We start from the raw sequence: 27764 nt of genomic DNA, 5'->3' as shown, positions 1-27764 counted from the left end.
GGGTCGCATCATACTCCTTGCTATAAAGGAGCTCACATTTTGTGCTCCAAATGCTAAATGTGTATGGATCAACATAAAGGAAACTTTTGAAGGGAGAATGCCTTAATTTGGTGAGTAATGACCCTGGAGTCAGGATATTATTATAGTGGTCTGTATGAGAGATAATAAGAGCCTGAACTAGGCTCTGTGGATAGAAGGAAGTGAATAGATTAGAGAAGTATAAAATTGACAAGATTTGGCAAATAACTGGACATAAGAAGTGAAGAAAATCAAAGCATCTGAAATACTCCCTTGTTTCAAATCAGAATGATTAAGAAACTTGTAAAAGGTTAAGGCCTGGAGAAGAGGTGACACATTGTCTTCTAGACTGGAATGTTTAAGTGGAAATGCCTACACAGCATTGACAATTTGGGACTGGAGCTTGGGAGAATGTTTGAATATAGGTTTCATAGTCATTTGTATTGAAAGAATAATTGAAAACTGGAGAGCAAACGAGATTACCAAGAGAAGCTCTCACGAGAAGACAGGACAGAGGGCACCTGGGGAGGGACACTGACAAGGAAGAGGGAAAACTGAGAAGCCAACAAAAGAAAGACATCCAAGGACAAGGATCTGGGATCTCCAAACTTGAGAGAAAGAAAGTCAGCCTAGTTTTACACTTAGCTACACTGCCTGCTGTGTCAAGATTCTGCTAAAGGCCCTGAGCATGAAAAGATGCAAACAACATCCTATCTACTGCTAAGAAGCTTTCTTTCTACTTGGGGGACCAGAGAAGGAGATTATAAGGACTGAGAAAACCATGATAGATACTCAGATTAGAAGATATTAATTTGTAGTAGACACCATTCAGAATCGTTATGCACTTTTTCAAGGCTAAAAATTATTTATTTCTTTTAGCAATTTTTCTTAGCCTGTTCTTTATTCTTACCACATTTTCCTTCAGTCTTAATTATTTGTGTACATATTTTATTACCCATTTAAATGTAAGCTCTTTGAGAGGTCTAGGGAATAGCTATTGTTTTCTAGCTCTACTACCCATCATAGAACATTGTTGTTGTAGCAGTTACAGTCACAGTCACAGGCATAGTGGTCGTGAACATTTATATACAGCTTCAAGCTTTGCCAATATTGTTTCATTTTATTCTTTCACCAAATTTGGGTTATTATACTGATTAGGAAACTGAAATAGATGAAAGTGACTTGCCCAGGGTCACCCAGATTAATAGGAAGCTTCTGAGGTCTTCTTACTCCCAGGCCTAACATGCTATGCCCTGGACTACCTGGCTTCCTCTCAGTACATGGTGAATTGAATTACATGCAGACTCATTACATTTTGGGCTGAATTGAATCAGATTCATTATAATTATATCAATGATAGCAGAATTGTAGCAGATCCAGTTTGAAAGATTTATCAGCTACTCAAAGATAGCTCATGATAACATTGTGTAATGTTTGATAGTTCTCTAGTAAGCAGAGTTTTATATTGAAATGGAGGAAAAAAGGAACATTTACTACATCTACTTTCTCTTATTTGGATCAATGTATAAACGATCAGAGTAAGCCTGTCAGGTGCTGGAAAATTAATGAGGCAATCAGTGGGGAACTTAAGTGACTGTCTTAAGGAGTTGGGAATAAACTGTTCTAGGAATTACAGTCACATAAGACAGGGAAGGAAGAGTATCATTGGAATAGGTAGGTGGACATCTGGCTAAAACCCTACATACATACATACATTTAATAGAATTTAAAGATATAGCCGAGTAAAAAGAAGTTGATAAAATTCTTCAACATGGAGTATGCAATTATGGTTAGTTAAGTTTAAAACAGAAGCAAAGGAGTCAAATAAGAAATTAGGATGAGTAGAAAAATAGCCAGAGATGAATAATTAACTGAAGTAGAGTTGTTGTTTCAATGAAAACTGTTCTGTGTTATGCATATAGTCATCAGCTTTTTAAAAAAATAGCTTTTTCTTTTTCAAAATACATGCAGAGATAATTTTCAACATTCATCCTTGCAAAACCTTGTGTTCCAATTTTTTTTTCTCTCTCCCCAATTCCTCCCTCCCCTAAAGAGCAAGTAATAAAATATAGGTTAAACATGTACAATTCTTCTAAACATATTTCCACATTTATCATGCTGCACACACAAAAAAAATCTGATCAAAAGAGGGAAAAAAATGAGAAAGGAAAAAAACAAGCAAGCAATTAATAACAACAAAGGTGAAAATACTATTGTGATCCACATTCAATCCCCATAGTCCTCGCTCTAGATGCAGATGGCTCTCTCCATTACAAGACTATTGGAACTGGCCTGAAACACTTCTTTGTTGAAAAGAGCCACGTCTATTACAGTTGATCCTCATATAATCTTGTAGTTGCCATGTACAATGTTCTCTTCGTTCTGGTCACTTCACTTAGCATCAGTTCATGTAAGTCTCTCCAAGCCTCTTTGTAATCATTCTTCTGATCTTTTCTTAAAGAACAATAATATTCACCGTTCATATACTATAACTTATTCAGCCAATCTCCAACTGAGGGAAACTGAGGCATCCACTCAGTTTCCAATTCCTTGCTGCTACAAAAAGGGCTACTATAAATATTTACACATATGGGTCTTTTTTCCCCTTTTTTATGATCTCTTTGGTACACAGGTCCAGTAAAGACACTGCTGAATCAAAGAGTATGCACAGCCTGATAGCTCTTTGAGAATAGCCAAATTGATCTGCAGAATGATTGGATCAGTTCACAGCTCCACCAACAATATATTAGTGTCCCAGTTTTCTCACATCCTCTCCAACATTTATCATTTTTTTTTGTCATCTTAACCAATCTGAGAGGTGTGAAGTGGTACTTCAGACTTGTCTTAATTTGCATTCCATATAATCAGTAGTGGTTTAGAACATTTTTTCAGAAATCATCAGCTTTTGAATGAAATCTAAGGTATCTTATATACTGATAGAAAATAGCTATTATACATGATGTCTCTAATCCTACCCCAAGACTATTTGTATATAAAATATATAAAGAGTTGATAGGTGATCTCACAGTGAAGCCATTAGCTGGCAGATGAGGAAAAGCTGAAGGTGAGATTTGCACTAAATCTTGAAGGAAGCTAGTAAATAAAGCTAAGAGACAGATGTAAGAAAGGAGAACATTTTGGGCATGAAAATAACCAGTAAAAAGTCACAGAGTCGGCTGTGTGAAGAACACGCAGAACACCAGTGTGGCTGAATAGATACAGAGTGAAAGATTTACAGGGAAGGTAGGTAGCAAGAGCTGGTGGTCCAAGCATTAGGATCTTTAAATGCCAGGCAGAGAAATTCATGTTTGGTCCACCTGGAAGTGATAAGGAGCCACTGGAGTTTATTGAGGTAGGGAGTAACCGACCCCTGATTATACCTATCCTTTAGGAAAATCATTTTGAGAGATAGACATTTGTGATGCCCTTCTAGTATAATCAGGAATTTAGCACTGTCATCATTTAGAATTCAGGTTTTACTCATTTAATAAGTTTTCATGGAGGATCTGTTCATAAGGTACCTATTATAGTAGTAGGTACTTAAAGACCCTTGCTCTAAGATAAGAATGTTTGAGAATTGCCTTTCTACTGTGCATACCCTTTGATCCAGCAGTGTTACTACTGGGCTTATATCCCAAAGAGATTATAAAGAAGGGAAAGGGACCTGTATGTGCATGAATGTTTGTGGCAGCCCTTTTTGTAGTGGCCAGAAACTGGAAACTGAGTGGATGCCCATCAGTTGGAGAATGGCTGAATAAATTGTGGTATATGAATATTATGGAATATTATTGTTATGTAAGAAATGACCAACAGGATGATTTCAGAAAGGCCTGGAGAGACTTACACGAACTGATGCTGAGTGAAACGAGCAGGACCAGGAGATCATTATATACTTCAACAACAATACTATATGATGACCAGTTCTGATGGACCTGGCCATCCTCACCAACGAGATCAACCAAATCATTTCAAATGGAGCAGTAATGAACTGAATCAGCTACGCCCAGAGAAAGAACTCTGGGTGATGACTAAAAACCATTACATTGAATTCCCAATCCCTATATTTATGCCCACCTGCATTTTTGATTTCCTTCACAAGCTAATTGTACAATATTTCAGAGTCCATTTCTTTTTGTACAGTAAAATAACGGTTTGGTCATGCATACTTATTGTGTATCTAATTTATATTTTAATATATTTAACATCTACTGGTCATCCTGCCATCTGGGGGAGGGGGTCGGGGGTGAGAGGTGAAAAATTGGAACAAGAGGTTTGGCAATTGTTAATGCTGTAAAGTTACCCATGCATATAACCTGTAAATAAAAGGCTATTAAATTTAAAAAATAAATAAATATAAAAAAAAAAAAAGAGAGAGAGAATTGCCTTTCTAGTCCCAGGAATCTCTAGCTTCTGAAATATGTTAACACAGAGCAAATGAAATACTACTTCCATGCTTACATGAATATCTGCTTTCATCAATGTGAGTATTCCTTTCACAGTTGGAAGTTGTAATGTTCTGGTTTAGCTTTCTGAAGGTCTTGGGACCAGCCTTCCTTTCTGCAGAGTAATTACCACCACAATAGCCAGGTGTTAAAGTCCAAAAGTCTTTATTGTTTCCTTTACTGTCTGTCTCCTTGCCTGAGGCTCAGCTAGCTTTCTGGAGCCCCTTCAGAGGGACCTTGGTCTCAGTTAGGGAAGCAGGAGGACCAGACAGCCAGCTCCAGCCCCCAATCCTCTGAGTTCTCTGAGTCTGTCCCATCCCCCAGAGGTCTGACTCTGACCTCTTAAATACTCTATTACAATTAAATCCATTCATCATACTGAATATAAGTCAATCATTATATTACTAGGAGAACCATTATTTATTATAAGATTAATTCAATCATACTAAAGTAGAGAACTATTAATCACCATGCTAAACTAGATAACCATTGTATTATCAATTCCACTGAGTTAACACCTTGTAAAGATTCTTTTTTCAAGTACAGAGTTCTGGCCCATTATAGGAAGTACCAAGCCATTCATTCTTTTTTATGTTTTGTGGTTCTTTTCTGTACTTTTTTATAACGCTTCCTCAAATAAATAGTACCTTCCTATAGTAGGAGAGCATAATGGATACAGTGTAGACTTGGAATCAGGAAGTTTTAAGATTGAATCTTGCCTTATCAATAGTTACTACATAGTACATAAGTTGAACATGATACTTGACTTCTTTGCCTCAGTTTGCTCATCTGTAAAAGAGAAAATAATACTACCTACTTCTGTTATAAGGACTAGATGAGTTAACATATACAGTTTTTTGCAAATCATAAAGCCATATATGAATTCTAGATATTACTAATAGTAGAATACTATTACTACTGAACAATGACTATAGTAATTATTTAATTTTTTAAACTGAATCAAAAAGGCTGCTGTGATTTCAAAGCTTTATATTAGCATATTTGTGATTTTAAGGTTTCTATTAGTACATAATACTAGTCATTTCTTAGGGAGGGAAATATGTCTCATAATATAAAGCAAATTTGTGTATGTATGCATCTATTTTCTTTTCATTATTTTTCATCTGTAAATTCCAAACTGCCAATTTTTACATCTTGCCTAATATTGCTATTATTGAAGAACTTATCTCACTGTAGTAACTTCATGTACTCATGTATTTAACATCCCAAGGTGTTTTTTTTTTAACTTTTAATAGGTTTTTCCTCTTTACAGGATGTAGAAAATATATTTAGTCGTATAGCAGATGTTCATGAACTCAGTGTAAAATTATTGGGCCATATAGAAGACACTGTAGAAATGACAGATGAAGGCAGTCCCCATCCATTAGTTGGTAGCTGCTTTGAAGACTTAGCAGAGGTAAGTGCCATGCTTATACCAAGAATTTGTTTTTGCATAAAATCGTGTATGTGTACGTACACATATACACATACATATATACACAAGTAGAATCCAACTTGGGTTTGTTATTCATATACTCTCATAGCTATTAATTGGCCAGCTATCTTGCCCTGACATACATCCCCCGCACACATACAAACACATACCAGCTATTCTCTCAATCTCACTTTCCTATCTCATATATAATACATATGATCTATATTTTAAAGTTTGAGATATTTTGTTTGTATATCACCTTGATTTCCCGTTATGTTTCATTTCCCTCCCTTTCCCACAAAGTTATCTGTTTCTTAGAATGAGAAATGAAAAAGAGAAAACAAAGCAGTATTTCAGCAAAGCTAATCAATAGTCAAATCTGACTGTATGCAGTGCTTCATATCCAGAGTCCCCAACATTTGTAGAAAGAGGAAGGTGCATTCTTACATCTCTCCTTAAAAGTCAAGTTTGATCATAAGCAAATAATCATAAGCATAGCATTCAGTTTCGATATTGTGGTTTATTGTCCTCTCCATTTCACACTGTTGTAATTACTGTAAATTTGTTTTCTGCTTTCTCCTCTCTGCATTAGTTCATGCCAAGTTTTCCCAATGCCTCCCTGTAGCCTTTATATTCATTGTTGTTAATATATCATTGCATAACAATATTCCGTTATATTTATATATGTTATTTATTTATTTATTTAACTATTCTCTGCTCAAAGGACATCTACTTGGTTTCATATTCTTTACCACTAAAAATCCTGTTATATTTCTAAGCCTTAGAAAATCTATTTCTCCTGAAACATAAAAGTAGTAGGAGAAAGCTTGCTCCTGTTAGTCAGAGATATTGGCAAGTTGATCTTTTCTATAACTTTTCCCATACAACAAGGCCAAAGTCAGGTTGAAGTACCTAGACTTCATCTTTCAGTGCATCCATCAGCAGATATTTATAAAGTATCTATTCTGTGTTAGTCAATGTGAGAGACCAATGGAGTAAGATAGCTCTTTAGCAAATTGAGGGTAACAAACTTAAAAATTGAATAACAGGTTCTGAGGTACTCAGGCCCCCCAGAGAAAGGCTGGTGGCTCTGTCTTCTTTGAAATATTTAGGGAAAGTATGAGGTGCTGAGAAATAATGGACTAGTTTTTTATTTGCCTATTCATTCTTCTCTGTCTTCTAAGACTTTGCTTTCTTTGTAGCTCACATTCCCAAACTAAAAGTCTGGATTTAGGGGAAATTTAGATTGTTTTTTTTTTAATTCTCTAATTAATAGCCAATTTATGCAGAAGATCCAACTCATTCTTTTGAATAATATTTTATACCATTACTTAACATTAAAAGTTCTTTCCACTAAGCCATGTTGCCTCATTTGGCCATTCATTTTAGCCTTATTCTATGTTATAAGAGAAAACAGAGAGATCGCAAAGAAAATTAAATTAAAGCTGGCTGTGTAAAACTTCAAGACTGAATTTTAAATGTGTAATCAATAATATATTCATCACATTGTTTAAGCTATTGCCTGCTATTCAGCTGTGTTGGTGTATGTTGGATTTGGGACATTTTATGGTTAACAGAAAAGGGAGTTTCTTTTTTATATGCATAAGATTGTGATAAAACAAATATTTTCTCAGGCCTATTCCCTGATAGCAAGATTAACTTTTCCATGCTGTAAATGGAAGACAAATTTATAACACTGAAGATAAAAGCTCTGGTGATCACAAAATACCCTTGGGGGTCCATGTAGTACAATGCAAAAGCAATGGCTCCTTACTCCTTTCTTATACTTAATATTGTGTGTGATCCTAGGCAAATCACTGAACTGTCTGTTCTGGGACTCTGCTTTCTAGTGGGTAAAAGAAAGGGATGGAGCAGATGGTCTCAAGGTTCCCTTCCAGTTCTACATTTAGGATCTTACAGTATTACTCTGAATAACATATTCAAAAACTTTCTTATAAAGACAAGGGCTTTAAGTATATATATATATATATATATATATATATATACGCACACACACACACACACACACACACACACATAGAGAGAGAGACAGACGGAGAGAGTTTTATAAGATGTAGTCCCTTTAAAGTTAAATCAAGAAATATTTTAATCTATAACTTTTGTCAATTTAGTTGCTATGTTACATAGCAAGAAAGGTATTTTCTTATACAATCATAATTTTTAAAAAGCTTATTGTTAGTTCAGCTGTTTACCTGTAGTTATAGATAGATCCTGTGGAAGCAGAGGTTATCAAATACATAAGTCTAATACCATATTTGCAAGAAATGACACATTCCTTCTTTATGTGAAAATACAAGGCTCAAGCTGTAACAGTTTATTAAAATTTATGCAATAATTTTGTTTACAAAAATACCATAAAATAATAGCACCAAGATATGACTTGATTTTCAAAGAGAATATGAAATCTTGGCCTATTTATTTCCAATAAGATATTTCAGTTGTATTGCTTTTTTATTATAATGTATTTATTCTGTATGCTTTTTGTTTTCAAAGGAATTGGCATTTGATCCATATGAATCATATGCTCAAGACATATTGCGACCTGGTTTTCATGATCACTTTCTTAGTCAGTTATCCAAGCCTGGGGCAGCCCTCTACTTGCAGGTATTGTGATTTTGACATGAAATTGTCCATTGTAATATTAACAAACACACAAGAACTATAACTGTATAAACGGCTTTCTTTTCTAGTCAATAGGTGAAGGTTTCAAAGAAGCTGTTCAGTATGTTTTACCCAGGCTACTTCTAGCTCCTGTGTACCACTGTCTACATTACTTTGAACTTTTAAAGGTAAGAAACCAGTACTGTTCAATGACAAAATAATTCAGCTAATTTCTTTAATAATAATAATTTTCTTGTTTAATGATGAATCATTTTAACAACTGTACTATAATGTTCATACTCTCACAGTAACTATAAATTAAATATAACTGAAGAGAGGGGAGCATTTTTAGTGCAGTTTGAAAAGTAGGTGACAAAGTGTTTCTTAAATCTTTTTATCTTTTAACTCCTTTTTGGGGATTTCATATATTTTGTTCTCTCTATTATATCTATTAGGTGAAAATAACCTTTTCATCAGTTTGGATTTTTATATCTCCATTTTCTCCTCTAGCATCACAACAGAAGTTTGGGAAGGAACAAGAATAAAGAAAGGTCTCAGTTCATCTCATTTATATAGGCCAATTTTGCTGTTTCCTAACTCATTAAGCTAGCTGTTAGTGGTTTGAAACTCCTAATTTGTCATTCCTGTAAAATTCCTTCTTGTAGGTAAAGTATTATTCTAGACACTTAATTTAAAAATTAACTAAAGAGAAAATTTATTTTTCCAAGTATATGATATAATTCTACTTTCTTAAATCAAATGGCATCTTAAAAACAATCTTTTAAAAAACAGTGGTGAAGAATATACATTCAACAAATGTATTTTAAAAGTATTTAGTATATTAAAAGCATTTTGCTAGCTATTAGATATACAAACACAACAATAGTCATCCTCAAGAAGCAAGGAAAAGGAAAGCTGAGTTTTAATCCATATAAATTGAAGTACAACAATACAAGTAAAAGGTGTTAATGCTTTTTAAAATGTAATATTCTTCATTTAGTGATACAGACTACTTTTATAGGTAAAAATAGCACAGGTAAATATCTTCACAATTTTTAAAGTTATAGCTGTTACTGAAGTGATTATTGAATTCTTTTCACATTTTTCTTAGTCTAAATATGTGAATTCATTAGGGTAAAGGTCTCTCTAGTGAAAACAACAACAACAAAACCCTCCTTCTAATGAAGATCAGCAGTTATCCTGACTTGTCAAAAGGCAAACAGCTTAGATGTGTCAGAAACAAGATTGAACCTAGATTATTTTCTGTGAAGTAGAATTCCTACTCACTATGCTCTGGTTGCTACTTTTCTCAAGTAACTCAAAACTAGCACATAGGAAAACTAAATATAATATCTTAATTCGATTTTCCATGTAAAAATTTCTCCAATGACCCACTTGGCTTAGGAAAAAAAAACCCTACAGAAGATATGGCACTATTGTTTTAATTTTTTTTTAAAGCAAAACTTTTTAGTTGTTGATGTAACAAAATATGGTTTTGTTTATTATTAGTAATTATTTTCTCTGGTAATAGTTGGCGAGATGATCTTTTTAGAGTAAATAAACAATGAAAATAAGTTTTTTGACTTCAGGAAGGGGAAAGTGACAAGTCACCCAACTTCAAGCCTCTCCCCTCCCCTCCATTCTTCTTCTGTACTTTGTGGATTTTATTTTATTGTGTTGGCTACTTGGTTGTTTAGAGTGGCTCTTTCAGTAAGCTGATGTTTAGGGTATTTGAGTTGGGAGTCATATTAAGGAAGTTAAAAGACAAGACAGTAGATAATTTATGAGCTCTTCTTTTTGCTTTCATATTATATTCATTGCCATATATTCCACTCTTCTTCCTATCTAGATATCCTTTCCTTGGAAAGATTCTTTTAAAAATAATTCTCAACAAAATCAACCAAAGCAACAAACTGAATCTGATAAAATACACAGCATTTCATGCCCTTCCATATTCATTCTTTTCCAGGGCTGGCACTAGTCATTATCATCATATTGTCTTCAATTTTATTTTTCCTGAGTTTTCTTTTTCATTATATTATTGTAATTTTTTGGTATATCATCTCATCTTAGTTTTACCAACAGAGATAGTTTGTTTATTTATTCCTGTCTTGCCACTCCTACTAGCAGCCTAGGTCACCCTCTCTTAGTCTCTCACTTGGACTTCAACAGTGGTACAGACCTCCCAAATCTACAATTTTTCCCTCTTCTAGTCTATCCAACATTTTTTTTCCAGATTAATCTTCATCGTGAATACCTTTGACCACATCATTCCACTGTTCAGAAATTTTTTTCCTTCTATAGTATTTTGTTTACCTCAAATACATATTAAAGATGCTTTTCAATATTCATTTATGTAAGATTTTATGATCCAAGTTTCTTCTCCCTACTCCCCAATTCAGCAAGCAATCCAATGCAGGTTGTACATGTACAATCCTTTTAAACATATTTCATATTTGTCATGTTATGCAAGAAAAATCAGACCAAAAGGGGAAAAAAACAACATTAAAAAAAAAAGGCGAAAATATTGTGTTCCAATCCACATTCAGGCTCCATCATTCTCTCTTTGGTTGTGGATGCCATTTTCCATCCCAAGTCTCTTGTAATTGTCCTGGATCACTGCATTGCTGAGAGGAGCTAAGTCTATAATAGTTGATTATTACATAATCTCGTTGTTACTTTGTACTTTGTTTTCCTGGTTCTGCTTACTTCACTCAGCATCAGTTTATGCCTTTCCAACTTTTCTGTTCAGAAATTTTTAATGATTTTTTTTCTGACTATTGTTTAACTTTCAGATTCCTTAATTTCATATTCAAGAGTTTGCATGATTTGCCTTTTTAACCTACTTCACATGTCTCATCCTGTGCTATACACATTACATTTCATGTACTTTGGCCAATTAAACCATTTGCCATCTCTTCTGAAATATCAGACATTTTCCTGTCTCTTTTGCTCATGTTTTGTACATTTGAATATTCCCTGTCTCTTCAAATTGATATTCCACCTTAAATATCTAGTTCAAATGCTTTCACTTTTCTCTTTTTATCTGATTGCCTCCATGTTAAATTTCTCTCTGTACATAACAATAGTAGCTATTTTATTATATTAAAGTTACAAAGTGCTGACATATTACCTCCTCAATTAACTATTGTCATCTTCCTAAGGACTAAGATCATGACTCCAGTTCATTGAATATTTAATAATCACTTAGTCTCTGAGAGTCGAACACTAGGAATAGAGACAGAAAAATAAAAATAAAAAGCGGGATCTTTCCTTACTTTCTATGAGGCAATGTAACAAGTAAATTGATAAGTTAAATACAAAATAATGGAAAAGGTAGGGAATAGTAACAACTATTTCTATTAATGTGAGTAGTGAATATAATGAATATTACTATTGTCTTTACTTCTCCCCTAACTTCAATACTGAGGGAGAGAGATTGGGAGAGAAGGAGGAAGGAAGAAGAGGGAGGTAAGGAGAAAGAAGAGGAGGGAGGAATTAACTTACTGAGTTTGAGTGAATTCTGTTTAGTGGAAAAAATGCTAAATTTGGAACTAGTGAGCTTGAGTTCCAATCCCACTTAACAATTTACTATGGCGGTGACCTTTGTTATGTCCCTTAACTTCTAGACCTGTTTCTTTATGTGTGCAACAAAGTGCTTTAGCTAGATGACCTCTGTAATTGCTTTTAACTCTTTTTAAGTACATGTGATCCAGTAACCTGAGGGTTTTGTCCTTTTTTTTTTTTTTTTTTCATTTTCACTCTAATTCCAGTACCCATTTTATCTAGTTTTTTGTTATATCTTAATCACAATCTGTTTCATTCTTTACAAAACAAAATGAAACAAGTTCCACGTACAAATTATTATTCTAGCTTTGAGTTCTCACCTTACTCCTAAATTTATAAATCAGACTACATTGTTCTACAAAATTTTTTCATTGCACAGACATCACCAAAAATTTGGCATATATAGCATATAAAACCATGGGTAGAAATGAAGAATCAAGACTGCTTATGCAGCTGACATTGCTATTAGGTGCATAATTACTTACAGACTAAAAACAAACTTTTTAGCCCCATTTTAATCTGTGGCTCATTGGTATTAACTGAAAAACACAAAGTGCCCGTAACAAAAGAACAATGACTCTGGAACAGAGGCTTTGGTTCAAATCTGCAGCTGATGCCTGCTCACTGTACCTTTGTGGACAAGCCTGTTCATCTCCTAGTGTCTGCATCCACCAAGTGAGAGTGCTGGACTAAGTGTCTCTGAATTCTCTTATGGCACTTGATCTGTGAATCTTTGATGTCCGTTAACTTTTATCTGCCTTGCTTGGTTAGGTGTATTTCTTGGGCAGTAACTTAAAATTATGTCTCTTGAGCATTCTGATATTTTTCAGATTTGGAAAAGTGCCTTCTAACAGAGCCCATTACTGGCATCCCCAATTCCTTGATCATGAAACCAGAGCTAGCTGTGTCTAGAAGACATCCTTACAACTCCTTTTCTTCTCAGAATATTAAGGAGCCTAAAGGAAGAGAGAGAGCTCATATTTGGCAGCTTTCAGCAATAACCAAAAATCATAACTTAAACATTGTTCTCAAGAAAAGCTTAGTCCAAATAGAAGGTCATTTCCTACAAAAAAAAGTTTGTGTTCATAGCTCAGATTTTAAAGTAGTTTCCTTTCTGTACTGTATGTATAAATATTCAGATGTATGGTAATTCTCAAATTTTGCTTTCTTAACTCCACTTTTCCTCTTGTCTGTCATTCTGAGTGTTGAAGAATTATTTGAGTTAGCTTCTAATTCCATGAAGAGATGGAGAGATACAAGAATTTAAAATTACTTTAAATTGCTGCCACTTGTGGCGATGGGCAGGAGGTTTTGAGAGTAATCATCCCCCTTTTCATTCAAGTGGTGCCTGGAAACCAATTGCTTAGTAAATCCACATTTAATCAGTAAATTTTCTTTGACTAGAACAGAGGTTTTATTTTAAACAACATTTCTATTAAGCATTGGGTTTTTTTCCTTCAAATAAAGGTATTTTTAATAAATATTTTCCTTTTGGAGTTCTTCCTTAAGAAAGTATGACTATGGGGCAGCTAGTATAGTGGATAGAGCACCAGTCTTGAAGTCAGGAGGACCTGAGTTCAAATGTGACCTTGGACACATAATACCTCCTAGCTGTGTGACCCTGGGCAAGTCATTTAATTCCAGTTGTCTCAGCCAAAAAAAGAAAAAAAAGAAAAGAAAAAGAAAGATGACTATTGTAGTTAGTATTTTTTAAAATTTAAATATATATATAATAGAAATATATTTATATATTTAATTAGCATTATTTTCTGTTCTGTAGTTATTTTGAGTCTCCAGTGTGTACTCAAACAAATGAGAAAGTCATTCAGAACTATATGTAATTATTTAATTTCTAAGCAAATTATACTTTTTATTTGAATGCAGTAGACACTATTACGTGTCCTGGGAAAAGTGATTCTTGCTCCTTTACAAAACATTTGGAAGGCATCTATTTATTCATACACATAAATGTTTTCTTGTTAATTTGGTAGTAGTACTTGAAAATAATACATTTTAGTCTTAATATATGATGCTTCCTTATTCTGAGTGGTTGAATTTTTAAATATATGTTCTGTTTTCATTACACTGGTTTAAGTTTATGCATGAAATCAAGATCTCAGCTTTACAATTTCAGAATAACTTTGATCAACCTTGGACAAGTCATTTGACTTCTCAGCCTCAGTTTCCTTATCTGTAAAATGAGGAGTTTGGACTCAATAACCATAGGGGCCCTCTCAGTCTATCACCTAGAAACATGATTCTAGTCTAGAAATTCTAAAGTCCTAATTTTTTTTAAAAAACCATTTAAAAATTCAAACAAAAATCTAACAGTAATATAAATATTCCTAGATTAAGTACCCAAAATAACAATGAAGAAAATAAGAGAAATGGAAGGAATGTTGCTCAGGATCACTGCTTCAGTATTCTCTTTAGCATTTTTTTAAAAGGTACTTTTATGTAGAATAATTTTTTAGGTAGAAAAGAAAAAAAATGTTTAGATATAATTACAGTGGCAATACAACTAAATTGTAATTTGACATGAAATTAAATTTAGAAGCATTATAGTTGTCAAAATGGTGTTTTAATATTTCATCAATTTTGTGAAAATAAAGGTTCTTGTTGAAGACTCTTCAGAATGCCTTAAATTCTTAGACTATTGATTTGTACTAAATTTAAAAATATTACCAGGTATTTTAATGACTTGACTTACTTGGAATATAGACCTAATTTTCTACCTAGTTTTTTGTTTGTTTGTTTGTTTGTTGTTTTTGCTAACATCACAGCTACTACAAAAATTTCAAGCCAGAATATCAAACATGGGAATTTTAATGGAAAAGGCTTAAGACAGAGAAGTTCAAAACTACAGTAGATCTCAAAATGTGTAAAAACAGATCTGTTTTCCCTCAAAGTAGATTTTGTTTGAGAGTTTTTTCTTCTAAAACCATAACTGATTTTATTGATCTGAGGAGGTCTTGGGGAGAATCCCCTTTACCAATACAGTTCAGCCCTTGCTTTCCAACTTAAAATCTTAGAAAGTTGACTCAGGGACAAAAACTCATCCCTCTTCATTCTACCTGTAAAGGTGCAGCTAGATTTTTTTTCCCACTTTAAAGGAAAAGAAATAAATGTACCTGCTATACATATGTGTGTGTGTTTATAAATATATATTTTTTTTACTGATGAAAGGCTTTTCTTCAATGTATGACAGTCGCTTTGCAAGACCCTTGACTGCAGATGACCAGTTTTAAAAAAACTTTGGTGTGCTGCTTTTGTTATTTAGTAGGTAAAATGAATGAAACTCATTGCTTGTTATGAGCCAGAACTTGAAACAAGGTGTTAAGTCACTAGAATTGGTAGAAACACACCACAATTGCTGATATTTGAAAGCAATTAAAAAAAAAAAAACCCACTGCTATGTCTCTTTATAATTTTAAAGGTGGTGTGCAGCAGTAGATTTTATACATAGCCTGAGAAGATTTGCAACAATTGATGTCATATTATCACAAGTTAAAGATAGAGAAGTGTATTATAAAATATGGCTTCTCTCTCTCAAGCAGAGCAGAAGTTCTGTCTATTATCTGTTTTCTTTCCCATAGCTTTTCAAGGGAAAAAAATTGAAAGCCTTGAAAGAAATGGCGTCTGTTTAAACCGTGGCCATAGATGTAAATATCTAACTATAGTACAACATAATGCAAGGACTATTGTAGAAAGATGAAATTCTTTCATTCCAGATTTTCCATTTATCATCCCCAAGTCAACTAAACTGCAATATCGAGCAGTTGTGGTTGATTGTTCTTTTTCTTTTTCTTCTTCTTGTTCTTGTTCTTGTTTTTCTTCTTCTTCTGCTTTTGTATTTTCAATTTCCTTTTTCTCGTAGCTTTTTTTCATTGGTGGGTTCCTGTTCAGATTACCAGGATCCTTTCCACCCTTCAGTTTTTTAACTTGCTTTTCCATTATTCTTGCATTTTGTAGCTCTTCTTCAATGTTTGTTATGGCTGTGATGTCTACAACAGTAGGAGGGGAAACAGTGAAGGGCTGCAACTCAGACTCGTCAGGTAGGCGAGAGAGCTGCTAATATTCAGAAAATGTTTCAATAACTAAAAAGCTAGGAATAGTTGGATCCCTATGAGGAGTCCAAATTTGGAAAACTTGGGTTTGTTTTTGAACTATTTTATTTTTGGATTCTTTGCATTTTGTTTTTTAAAGTTTTTTTTTTTTTTTTTTTTTTTTTTTTTTTTTTTTTTTTTTTTTTTTGTAGACCTTTTATCTTTTGTCTGTTCTCAGCAATGCAACTGACTTTAAAATATTTCCAAACAAACAAAAAAAGCAACTCATATTATTCTTTACTCAAAGAGGAGAGTCAAGTACTACTTATGCTTATTTACATTGTGGAAAAGCCAAAGGGTTAGAAACATAGTTGGGTTTTTTTTTTTCTTACTTACCTTCTTATGATCTTATTATTTCTTTAATCAAAGGTGTAAATTCTACTAATTCCTCTTGTAAAAGAAAAAATAATGAAATCCACTTTGCTATTCTACTTATATAGCCAAAAATAGTACTAAGTTTTGGTATTCAAGTCTAAACAATTATCTCAATGTGGGGAAGCAATGTTTGTTTATATATCTACAGACTTAATTAACATTATTTCTTAGCATTTTGCTGGTGCTATATTTGGTAACTTTTTTAAATTCAGAGTCTCTAGTGACTTTGAAAAGGATTTAAGAATTTTAAATGTCTTATTTAATAGTATTTCAAAAAAGGACTATATAAAACACCAATTCTGTAAAATCCAGAGTACCTCTTTCCTCTTATGGGTAAATTATATTACTTGAGAAGGCATCTGTTTTTAACAGGATTTTTAGCTTTTATAAATGTCCTGATAGCCAGACTTACTAAATAATCTTTAATATAGGATTTTCTCCCTTTTAATAATTCATATGTATATAATGCATGTTTAATTATATTGCATTTATTTGACTACGTATGTAAATATTTCAATATAACATATAGAGAGAAGTTACAAAACACTTGTCCCACTACAGTGGCCAAGTAGACAGTACAAATATCCCCACATATATACTTTGTTAAAAAAAAAATCTCAGAAAAGAAAATTTTCTTTTGTGTAGCAATGTGTAAAAATATTTCTAACTCCATTGAATAAATTTTGTTAATAATATAGTGTAAGATTGATATTTAACTATAATATTCTATATACTGTCACATAATTTAGAATTACCATTTATTGAATGACAGTATATTTCCTCATGACATTCTTTTTGGAATGGTACATGTAGGGTCTCAACCTTAAAAATTATTTGCTTACTACTTCATATAGGGAGTAGAAATTAATACATATACAATTTTAAAATTTCATTTTGTAATTAATGTATTGCTATGGTCTAGTAAAAAATTTTGCCAGTAATTTTTTCATGTTTATTACATGGAGTTAGAAATATTTTTACACATTGCTACACAAAAGAAAATTTTCTTTTCTGAGATTTTTTTTTTAACAAAGTATATATGTTTTCCCTTTTGGAACCAATCTAGATGTAATCCAAGAATTGTGCTCCCCCTCCCCCACCCACACATCATTTTCCTTTCCATTATAAAATCTTTTTTTGTGTGTTCCTCTTATAAGTAGGATAATTTTCCCCATTCTTCCTTTCCTTTCTACTTTCTCTCAGGGCATCCCACTTTCTCACCTATCCACTTTTTTTTTTTTTTTACATCATCCAAGCATAATCAATTCACTTCCACCCCTTCTTTGTGTGTAGAATCCTTCTAATCGCCCCTATGCTGATAAAGATCTTGGAAGTTATGTGTATTATCTTCTCATAGAGAAAGATAAACAATTTAACTTTATTGTGTCCCTTATGATCTCTCTTTCACATTTACTGATGTTTCTCTTCAGTTTTAAAATTGAAGGAAGATTTTTCTATTCAGTTCTAGTTTTTCATCAGGAATGCTTGAAAGTCTTCTATTTTATTAAATGTCTATTTTTTCCCTTGAAGGATTTATACTCAGTTTTGCTGAGGAACTCATTCTTTGGCATTATCCCCATTCTTTTGTCTTCCATATCTCAAGCCCTCCACTCCTTAAATATATGGTAGCTGCTAAATTGTGTGTTATACTAACTATGAGTTTATAGGATTTGAATGGTTTCTCTAGTTGCTTGAAGTATTTTCTCTTTAACCTGGAATTGCTAGACTTCTGAGAGTCTTTTGAGTAGTGATTGGTAGATTCTTTCCATTTTTATTTTACCCTCTGGTTCTAGGATATTGAGACAGTTTTCATGATTTCTTGAAATACAATTTCTAGACTCTTTCTTTGATCATAGCTCTGTAGAAGTCAGTACATATTATTCTTTAATTATTTTGCCTTGATCTATTTTCCAAGATGGCTGTTTTTCTGATAAAATAGTTCATATTTTCTTCATTGTTTTAATTCTTTAACTATGTTTTGCCTCATGGAGCCATTAGCTTGCACTTACCTAATTCTAATTTTTAAGGAATTATATTTTTCAATGAGCTTTGTTAGCTCTTTATTCATATAACCAATTCTGTTTTAAAGTGTTATTTTTTTTCATTATTTTTTTGCCTCTTTTTACTGAAGTATTGTCTTTTCATAATTTTTTTCCTTTCTCGTTTTTAACCTATTTTTTCCGCCTGTACTTCTCTTATTTGATTTTGAAAATCATTTTGTACTTCTTTCAGGAATTCTTGCTGTGCCTGTATCAAATTCACTTTTTTTTTTTCCTTTGAGGTTTGTTTGTAAGCTATTTTGACTTCATTGTCTTCTTCTGAGTTTGTGCCTTGATCTTCTCTATCACCATAGAAACTTTTTGTAGTCATGTTCTTTTTGGTTTGCTCATTTTCTGTGATATGTCTTAATTTTGAACTTTATTGTTAAAATTTGGCTCTTTTCCCAGGGTATGGAGGTGATATTGTCTCAAGCTTCAGGCTTTTTCTGCACTGTTCTAAAAAGAACTGGGAGTGTGGAATTTTTCAATGCTTCCCAGATAGGTTTTTTTTCCAAAATTTTCCCAATTTTGGGAGAGGTGGTTATTGTACTTAGGTCTAAACCTAGGAAGGACCACTGTTTCCTTAGGACCAGAAATGATGTTGTTCCTCAGAGCCCCTGCTCCCTTGGAACTCAAAGTAATATTGTCCCTCAAGGTCCCTGATCTCTTGGCCAGAAGTGATATAGGGTCCTTGATCTCTTGTGACAGTAATGCTGCTCTTCAGGTCTTCTACTCCTTCTTGACCAAGTGCCTTTGAACTATGACCCAGAAGTGGAGATAGGCAATGCAATTGCCAAACTGTGTCTGGAGTCCCCTGTAATTTTTTTCTGATAGTTTGCCAGGTCTCCTTACCATCTCTAGCTTGAGAGCTCCCACTGCTTCTGTCACTACCACCTGGTACCACTACTGGTGTTTTTCATCCATATGAGTTTCAAGTCAGCCTCTGCTTCCATGTCATAGATCTCTCTTTCTGATCTAAATTGTCTTGAGCTGGAAAAAATGTCTCATTCTGACATTCTGTTAGCTTTGTTATTATTTCAGAATTCATTCTAAGGTATTACTTTAAATTTGGTTTGGAGGAGAATATTGGGAGAGCTCAGCTAATTGCTTTCTCACTCTACCATCTTGACTCTTAATCTTATGTTTTTTACAATTTCAAAATGATCAATGATAGATATCTAGATGACTCAGATAAGCATTTCCCACTTGAAATGGTAAAACAGGTTCATAGTTGATATTTTCTTAGTTGCTTGGGGTTGTTGGATAGATCTTTGACATTACCCCCTTACATCTTTGGTATTTCTCCTCTTTCTGATACAATTGCATATCAATCCCTCAATTCTCTGAGAAATGTTTTTTAATTCCAATATGTGTCTCTTCCATATATGGTTGTTCTAGTCATTTGCTCTTCCTGGCTTTGATCTCTTCAGCACCATTTCTACCTGTCCTGTGAGAATGTTGGGAACTATGATATTAGGGTCCCCGTGTGGTGGTTGAGCTGCCCTTTATTATAAAAACAGGGTTCTGTAAAACCTTTTGTTGCAAATCTTATGATTTTTTTTTCTTTCTATTTGTTGTCCTTCTACTATTGTCCATGGAATTGCATATTAGTTCATCACTTCTGTCAGGAGGTGGATAGCATTCTTTATCACCAGTCCTTCAGATCATGATTGATTACTATATTAATGATAGTTTTTAAGCCTTTCATAATTGTTTATACAATGCTGATTTTATGAGTTGTTCTAGTTCTGCTCACTTTACTCTGCATTGAGCCATACAAATCTTCCCAGGTTTTTAAAAAACTGTCTCTTAATTTTTTACAGCATAGTTATGTTCCATTAAATTAATTTACCATATTTTGAGCAACCATTTCCCAATTGAAGAGACACCCAGAGTTTCTACTTCTTTACCACTAAAAAAAAATACTGTAAATATGTTTGTATATATAGGTCCTATTCTACTTTCTTTAATTTCTTCAAAATATAAGGCTAATAGTTGTATCACTGGGTCAGAGTATACACAGTTTAGTAACTTTGAGGGCATAGTGCCAAATTGCCTTCCAGAATAACTGGACCCAATTCAAATTCTGCTAACAATTGATCAAAGTCTGGTGTTCCCATAACCCCTCCAACATGTCATTTATTTTTGTCAGTTTGCCAATCTGATTAATGTGAGATATATTTCTTTACATATTAGTGATTTGGAGCTTTGAAAATATGACTATAGACCCTCTAGATTTTTTTTTTTCATTAAGAATTAACTGTTATTTCCTTTGACCTTTTATCAATTGGATGGTAATATCTCTTATTTTTACAAATTTGAATCCATTTCCCTATTTGCTTTGGAAATGTTACTTTTGTCAGAGAAAATTGCTACAAAGATTTTTTTTCCCCCAATTAACTGTTTCCTTGTTATTTTTAGCTCCATTGGATTTATCTATTCAAAAACTTGTAAATTTTTATTTAAGTAAGATTGGTGTGGGTTTTTTTTCTTTAAGATCTTCTATATATCTTGCCAAGCTCATGAACTGTTCTTCTACTGATATGCCTGAAAAATAATTCCATCCTTGATCCTCTAATTTGTTTGAATTGGATATGATCTTTTATGTCCACCTCATGTATTCATTTGGAGTTTATCTTGATAAGTGGTATGAAGCGTTGGTCTGAACATAATTTTTGCCTGTTAGTTGTCCAGTTTCCTCAGCAGGTTTTGTCAAGTAATGATTCCTTAGTATTCCTTATTCCTTAGGTCTTTGAGTTTCTAGGTTTGTTTGCTTCTTCTATTCTGTTCTTCTGATTGATCTCTCTCTCTTAAAAAAAAAAAATCTATTCCATGTCATTTTGAAGATTAGATCTGCAAAACTTTTAGCCATTCTATTTTTTTTTTTAATTTGATTTGGGATTTTGTACCTTTTGGTACTTCAGATTAATTTCATTATTATTTGTCTAGTAATGTTAAATAATCCTTATATAGTTTGATTGGCATGGCACTAATAAATTATTTAATTTAAATAGTATCATCATTTTATTATATTGGTTTGTCTTACCTATGAACAATATGCTAATATATGTATGTATGGCTGCATGCACATAATTATTGTTGTTATGATTGCGATTATTATTACATTATTATCTTTGTATTTCTAAAGCAGTGTTTTATATTAGTATTCAAAAAATTCCTCTATGTATCTTGTAGGTAGAGTCCCTGGTATTTTATATATTCTGAAGTTATTTTAAATGAGATTTTTCTGTCTTTTCCTGCTGTGTTTGGTTGGTATTATGCAGAAATATTGGTGATTTGCATACATTTATTTTAGAGTCTGTTATTATGTATTCAATTAATTTTATTTGAATCTAGAGTTTTAAATTTTTACCACCATTTTCATCTGCAAAAAGTAAATTTTCCCCCTTCTTTACCTATTTTACTCCCTCAATTTCTTTGTTTTATTAATATAACAGCATTTCTAGCATTAGTACAAGAGTTGATATTATTAGCAAAACCGGTGATTAAAGAAACATAGTATTACTGACATTGGACATCTTTGTTTTACTTCTGTATTGGACTCTAGTTTATCCTTGTTACATATAATGCCAGCTCTTACTCCATTCATTCTTATTTTTAAGAGTTAGGGGCACAAATTGATATTGTATTTTGTGTTTTTTAATCTACTTTTTTTTTGTTTGTTTATTCTTTTCTCTCTTTTGTTGATGAAAGTGTCTAGAGTGAGATAAATTTTCCTTTAAGAATTGCTTTGGATAAATAGAAATGTTTTGGTATGTTGTTTTTATCTTTTATTAAATTATTTCTCATTCTTCTCTTTTGTTACTGTAGTCTCTCTTTAGAATTGTAACCTAATGGGTCTTTATTGAATATAATTTTTTTTATTATTTCATAATGGTCAGGAAAGGATGTAATTTTTATTGATCTCTTGAATTTTTTACATTGTCAAATTTCTCCTATTCTTTCCCCTCTTCTTCACATATATACATGTGTATATATATATATATATATATATATATATATATATGTAACCAGTAAATATATAACAATAAAGAATGTTTTCAATATTTTTTTCTGCATTTGATTATGTACTAATACACAATTTTTGTAAAGTTGCAATAAACAACTGAAAAATATGTGTACTTCTGTTTCCATTAATAATCACCAGAGATATTTCATATCTAACTTTTCTAAAATTCTGTCCATGACCTAACTTTTTTTCTATTTTTTTTTTTTTTTTTTTGCTAATATAGTTTTACACTATTTCTCCCTTTAATTATCTTTTCTGTTAAGTATTTAAATGCTCTCCATTTTGTGGATTATGGTATTGAGATTAATTCATTGTCTTTGCTACCTTTTATTTGATTTCTCTGTTTATCTATTTTTAAAACAAATCAATATTGCTTTTACCTTATTTGAGATCATGATGGCTACCCCTGGTTTGGTAAATTCAGCTAACATATAAAAGATTATTTTCCAGTTTTTACTTTTAACTCTTGTAAATCTTTGTTTCAAGTTTGTTTCTTATAAACAAACTGTTGAATTCTTCTTTTTGGTCCATTCTACTCTCTTCTCCCCCTTTTTGGGTAAATTCATACCATTCATAACTGTTAATATGTATTTATTTCCCTTTATAGTATTCTCTTATACTTTTTTCCTTTCTTTGTTTCTAGCCCCCTTTTTATAAAATAAAAGAGAATCTCAACACCAATATTTCTATGCTTGATATTAAGTTTCTGCTCACTTCTTTTTCTCTTCCTCTCATAACAATCTCATTCACAGCTTATTGTTTCTTTCCTTTTAAACTCCTCTTTATTATCTCTCCTCTGAATTTGCAGTTTATTTTGCTTATGATTAATTCTGCCCTATATCTACTCTCCTTGTTACTTTCCCCATTCCTTGTCACTGTTTGTTGCTGTTTTCCAATTGAATTGATTATTCTCCATGCAAGAATGCATGTATACATGTGTTACGTGTGTATGTATTTTGTTCTTCTTTAGCAAAATCAGATATAAATGAAGTTCAAGTAATGTCTGTTATCCTCATATCTTTTTCTTTTGTCGTGACTTCTACTTGCACTCCCCAGTTCTGTCAAATATGTTTCCTCTCACACTATTTCTCCACTTTTATTCCTATATATCTTCTTGCCCGCCCCCCCCCCCCCGCCACCCCACATATACACTTTATTTTTTTCTTTGAATTTCATCAAAAATAACAAAAATCATTCTCTGCCCTTCTGTCTCTATGATCCCTGATAACATGGTTCTTGGGGAATACTTACATCATACTTCCCCATCCTTCCCATTAGAATATAAACACATCATCCTTATGAAATATGTTTTGATTGTTAACCTGTATAAGCTTTTTATTGTTTTTCTTTACTCCTAAGTATTTCAGAGTTTTTCCCCAGTTAATAGTCTTTTTATTAAAAATTCTCTATTTCATTAAAGGTCCATTTTTTCCCACATAGGATTATACTTAATTTGGGGAAGTAAATTATGATTGCTTCTAAACCTTTGTATTTTGTCTTCTGGGATAGCATATTTTACTTTTTTAAAGCAGTAGTTGCTGTAATTTGCATGAGCCCAACTAATTCCTTGATACTTGAGCTCCTTTTTATCTAAATGCTTATAGTATTTTTGTATTTGACCTTGAAACTCTGGGTTTTAGTTATTCTTTTCCTGAGGGTTTTCATTTGAGGGACTTTGTTTCAGGAGGTGATTTTTGCTCTCTTGTTCTAATATGTTCTCTGATGACATGATTCTTTCATTATTTTGTGGAAAATGATGTTATTTTCTTGCATAATGTGTTGAAATATGCTATCCATTTTCTGATTGTGGTTTTCAGATTGTTCAGTGATTCTTAAATTAACTTTCTTTTATTTTCTAGGTCAGTTGGGTTGGATTGTTTTTTTTGGGGGGGGGAGGGTGAGATGCCTTATATTCTTCTGTTTTAATATTTCTTCTCATATTATAGAGTATTTAACTTTTGTTTGTTCTGTTCAAATTTTTAGGGAGTCTGTTACTTGCATAGAGCTTTGTATCTACTTTGCTAAGTTCTATCAATACTTTTTTTTCTCATATATAGCTAAATAAAATTCCATTATATTTCTACATCATAGTTTGTTCAGTCAGTACGCTACAGATGGAAATCCAATCAGTTGTTTTATTTAATTTAGTGTTTATATGTTTATGTCAAACATTGCTTCCTTCTTGACACCTCCTTGATATATTTATTTATAATGACATTATTAGTGGGTATGAATAATTCAGCAACTCTTCTCAAATAATTCCAAGTATTCTTTTCTTTATTTTTTTTTTTAAAAGAATTATTTAAATATGGTCTCAGTGGCCATTTCTGATTACTTACTTTTATCAAGCAGAGCACCATTTCTTTACATACTTTTACTACTTTTTAGTTGCAAAGGTGGGTTAAAAGTGGCTTCCTTAACTGTTGAAAAATGCATAAAGCACTTGGATTTCCATTGAGTTTTGGAATTACATTGGCAGTTTCGATCTAATATCTCATATAGAAATACCAAGCTGCTTAAATGGTAATTAATGAAAATAGGGTACTAAATATCACTGTGGAGAGGATGCATACTCGTTGAGTTCTCATTTATATATTAGCTGTCACAGGTTGTTTCCTTACCAAGAACTACTACCTTTTGGTGATTGTTATTCTGAATCATTAACCTGCTCCCATACCCAGGTTAGGCCATCTCTGCTACGTAAAAGAATGAAGAGAAAAAAGTGATTTTCAAAAACACCTTATTGTTACTAGAAGTGATTGCTTGTTATTTTGAAATTGATTTTTAGATACTTGCCTAATGCTATAAAGGTAAAAATGACATTAAAAAAAACATGTAATTGCTACTTTTGTGGATTTTTATTGAATTTTCATATTAATGGGTTTTGAAAAAGATTGTAACATTTTAAGAAATGTTGATTGCTTTACATAATTTAATGAAACATATATGTGAAAAGGTACCTATATTTTTCAGATACTTTCAGTTCTTTTTTTAAGACTAGTTGATTGAATTGTTTGAATGTTCTTGATTGTTCTCCTTTTTTATTGTGATATAGGATATTATGATTTTGATTATTTTTCTATGAATCTTACAATACTTAGCAGTTTTATTTTTTAATAAGTAGAATTAAAACAAAGAATGCAATATTTTCTCATTTTGTTCTTCATTGTCATTCTCACTTTGAAATTGAACACCTGTTCAATTTCTTATGGTTGGCTATTGTTCTACTTTGTTTCTGAACAATTAAATTTTAGAATGATTATTTTTTTTTCTATTGATGCATTGTAACATTCAGAACTTTGCTTTTTGTCTTAGATTTATTTCATTGTTGGTTTTTATGTTGCCTTAGAAAATTTGATGAGATTGTAAAGTAAAGCTTTTTTCATCTCCCAAAATTCTTAATATCCCATCATGAAAGAGATAAAGAGTACAAATTGATAGAATTAGAAATTAGTCTATTTTAAATGCCACCTCTTCAATCAGTTCTCCTAAAATGTTGATAAAATCAAGAGACATCTTGAATATCCTTTGATATCAGGATTTCCTTAACTTTGAGGGGCAGTAGTGAAAAACATTTATGAGTAAAAAAGTATTTAATTGACTTTTCCATAATGCATGTACTATGATTTTTCTTCTTCAATTTTTTTGGGGGGGCAGAAAGTTGTATATTGAAAAGTAGCTTGGCTATATGCTGACAGTGTCATGCATGATAGAGTGTCCCCCATGAATACTAGGTAACATACATGAAAACAATTTCTATCTTATCAAAACAAACAATCTGTTAAAATCATGATCAGACATCTTAGCAGGACTTGGAAATATATAGTCTTATTTGGAGAATGCTGATTTTTATCCATGAACAGAGAAAATATGCATACACATTTATGTAACTGAAAGTTTAGACTATTGAAATACAACTAATATTTTTCTTTGTTTTTTGTTTTTTTTTTCTATTTGGCCATTAATTTTATAGATACCATGTGGGGAGTTTCAGTGTTTTATATAGTCTAGTAAGAAAGAATTTTACCTTTGCAGATAATTGTGATGAATTGTCAGCTAATATTTGTTAAATGCCTAGTGTGTCAGATATTATGCTAAACCCTGAGGCTACAAAAAAAGGCAAAAAGTAATACCTTCTTTGAAGAAGCTTACAGTCTAATAAGGAATAAATAATGCACATAAACATATACAAGCAAAATAACATATAAATTGCATAAAATAAAGGTGGTCTCAGAAGGAAGACTTCTTGCAGAAGACTTTGAGACTTGAAAGAGGCTAGGAAGCAGAGATAAGTAGGGAAAGCATCTCAGGCACAGGGAACAGCCAGGGAGTCATGTAAGAGGGGTAGCCAAAAGGCAGGTATCATTGGATCATAGAATGATCATAGAAAGGGAGTAAGGTAGGAGAACAATTGTGGAATCATTTTAAAAGTTGTTTCACTCCTTCTCACCCTCTTTATCCAGTCAGTTGCCGAGTTCTGTCATTTCCATGTCTATAAAATCTCTCATCTACTTCCCCTTCTTTTTTCTGACAAAAACTACTTTTTAAAATGATTCATCTTTAGCTCATATGGTTAATTTTTTTTTTTTAACTTTTTGGTATTTCTTATGGGGAAAAAAAGAAAATGCATGTCATCTTCATCCTTGAAAATAATAAATTATTGTTTTGTCTATAATTGTTCTCCAGGCTTAGATTTGTGTTTTTGTTTTTTGTTTTTAACTTTGTAGCAGTTAGAAGAGAAGAGTGAAGACCAAGAAGACAAAGAATGTTTGAAACAAGCAATAACGGCTTTGCTTAACCTTCAGAGCAGTATGGAAAGAATATGTTCCAAAAGTCTTGCAAAACGGAGATTGAGGTAAACGTTTCAATTTTTTTCTGGTTTCCACTCTGAATGTTGTGCTATAAATTCAGGGTTCCAAGTTTCCTCCTCAAGTAAACAATGAGGAAAATAGTTTTAGTGACAAGCTTGGTCTTTGAAAGGAAGTGACATCAAAGCCAAGAGAATATGTTATTGTTTGAAAAAAGCTTTCATATTTGTGTGTTTTCCCTGTGTACTCCCAGTCAGGACTCCTGAGAGCTAACTGGTGAGCACAGGGACAGGCAGAGCTCTCTTTATAGGTAGAATTTCTT

General features: G+C 32.4%; 1 protein-coding gene across 2 annotated transcripts in view; it reads left to right on the top strand.

Annotated features, from left to right (window-relative positions):
* SOS1 (SOS Ras/Rac guanine nucleotide exchange factor 1) overlaps nucleotides 1–27764 on the top strand; it is a 157834-nt gene that overhangs the window by 79768 nt on the left and 50302 nt on the right. For both annotated transcript variants that reach the window (XM_003758336.4, XM_003758337.4), the window contains exons 6-9: nucleotides 5734–5877; nucleotides 8410–8520; nucleotides 8607–8705; nucleotides 27362–27489. In XM_003758336.4, the coding sequence (XP_003758384.1) occupies nucleotides 5734–5877; nucleotides 8410–8520; nucleotides 8607–8705; nucleotides 27362–27489 (482 nt within the window). The remainder of the gene's footprint in view (nucleotides 1–5733; nucleotides 5878–8409; nucleotides 8521–8606; nucleotides 8706–27361; nucleotides 27490–27764) is intronic.

This window comes from Sarcophilus harrisii, chromosome 2, assembly GCF_902635505.1.
Source record: "Sarcophilus harrisii chromosome 2, mSarHar1.11, whole genome shotgun sequence".
Taxonomy (NCBI): domain Eukaryota; kingdom Metazoa; phylum Chordata; class Mammalia; order Dasyuromorphia; family Dasyuridae; genus Sarcophilus; species Sarcophilus harrisii.
Note: the sequence above shows the minus strand (reverse complement) of the source record. Positions and strands in the feature narration are given on the sequence as shown.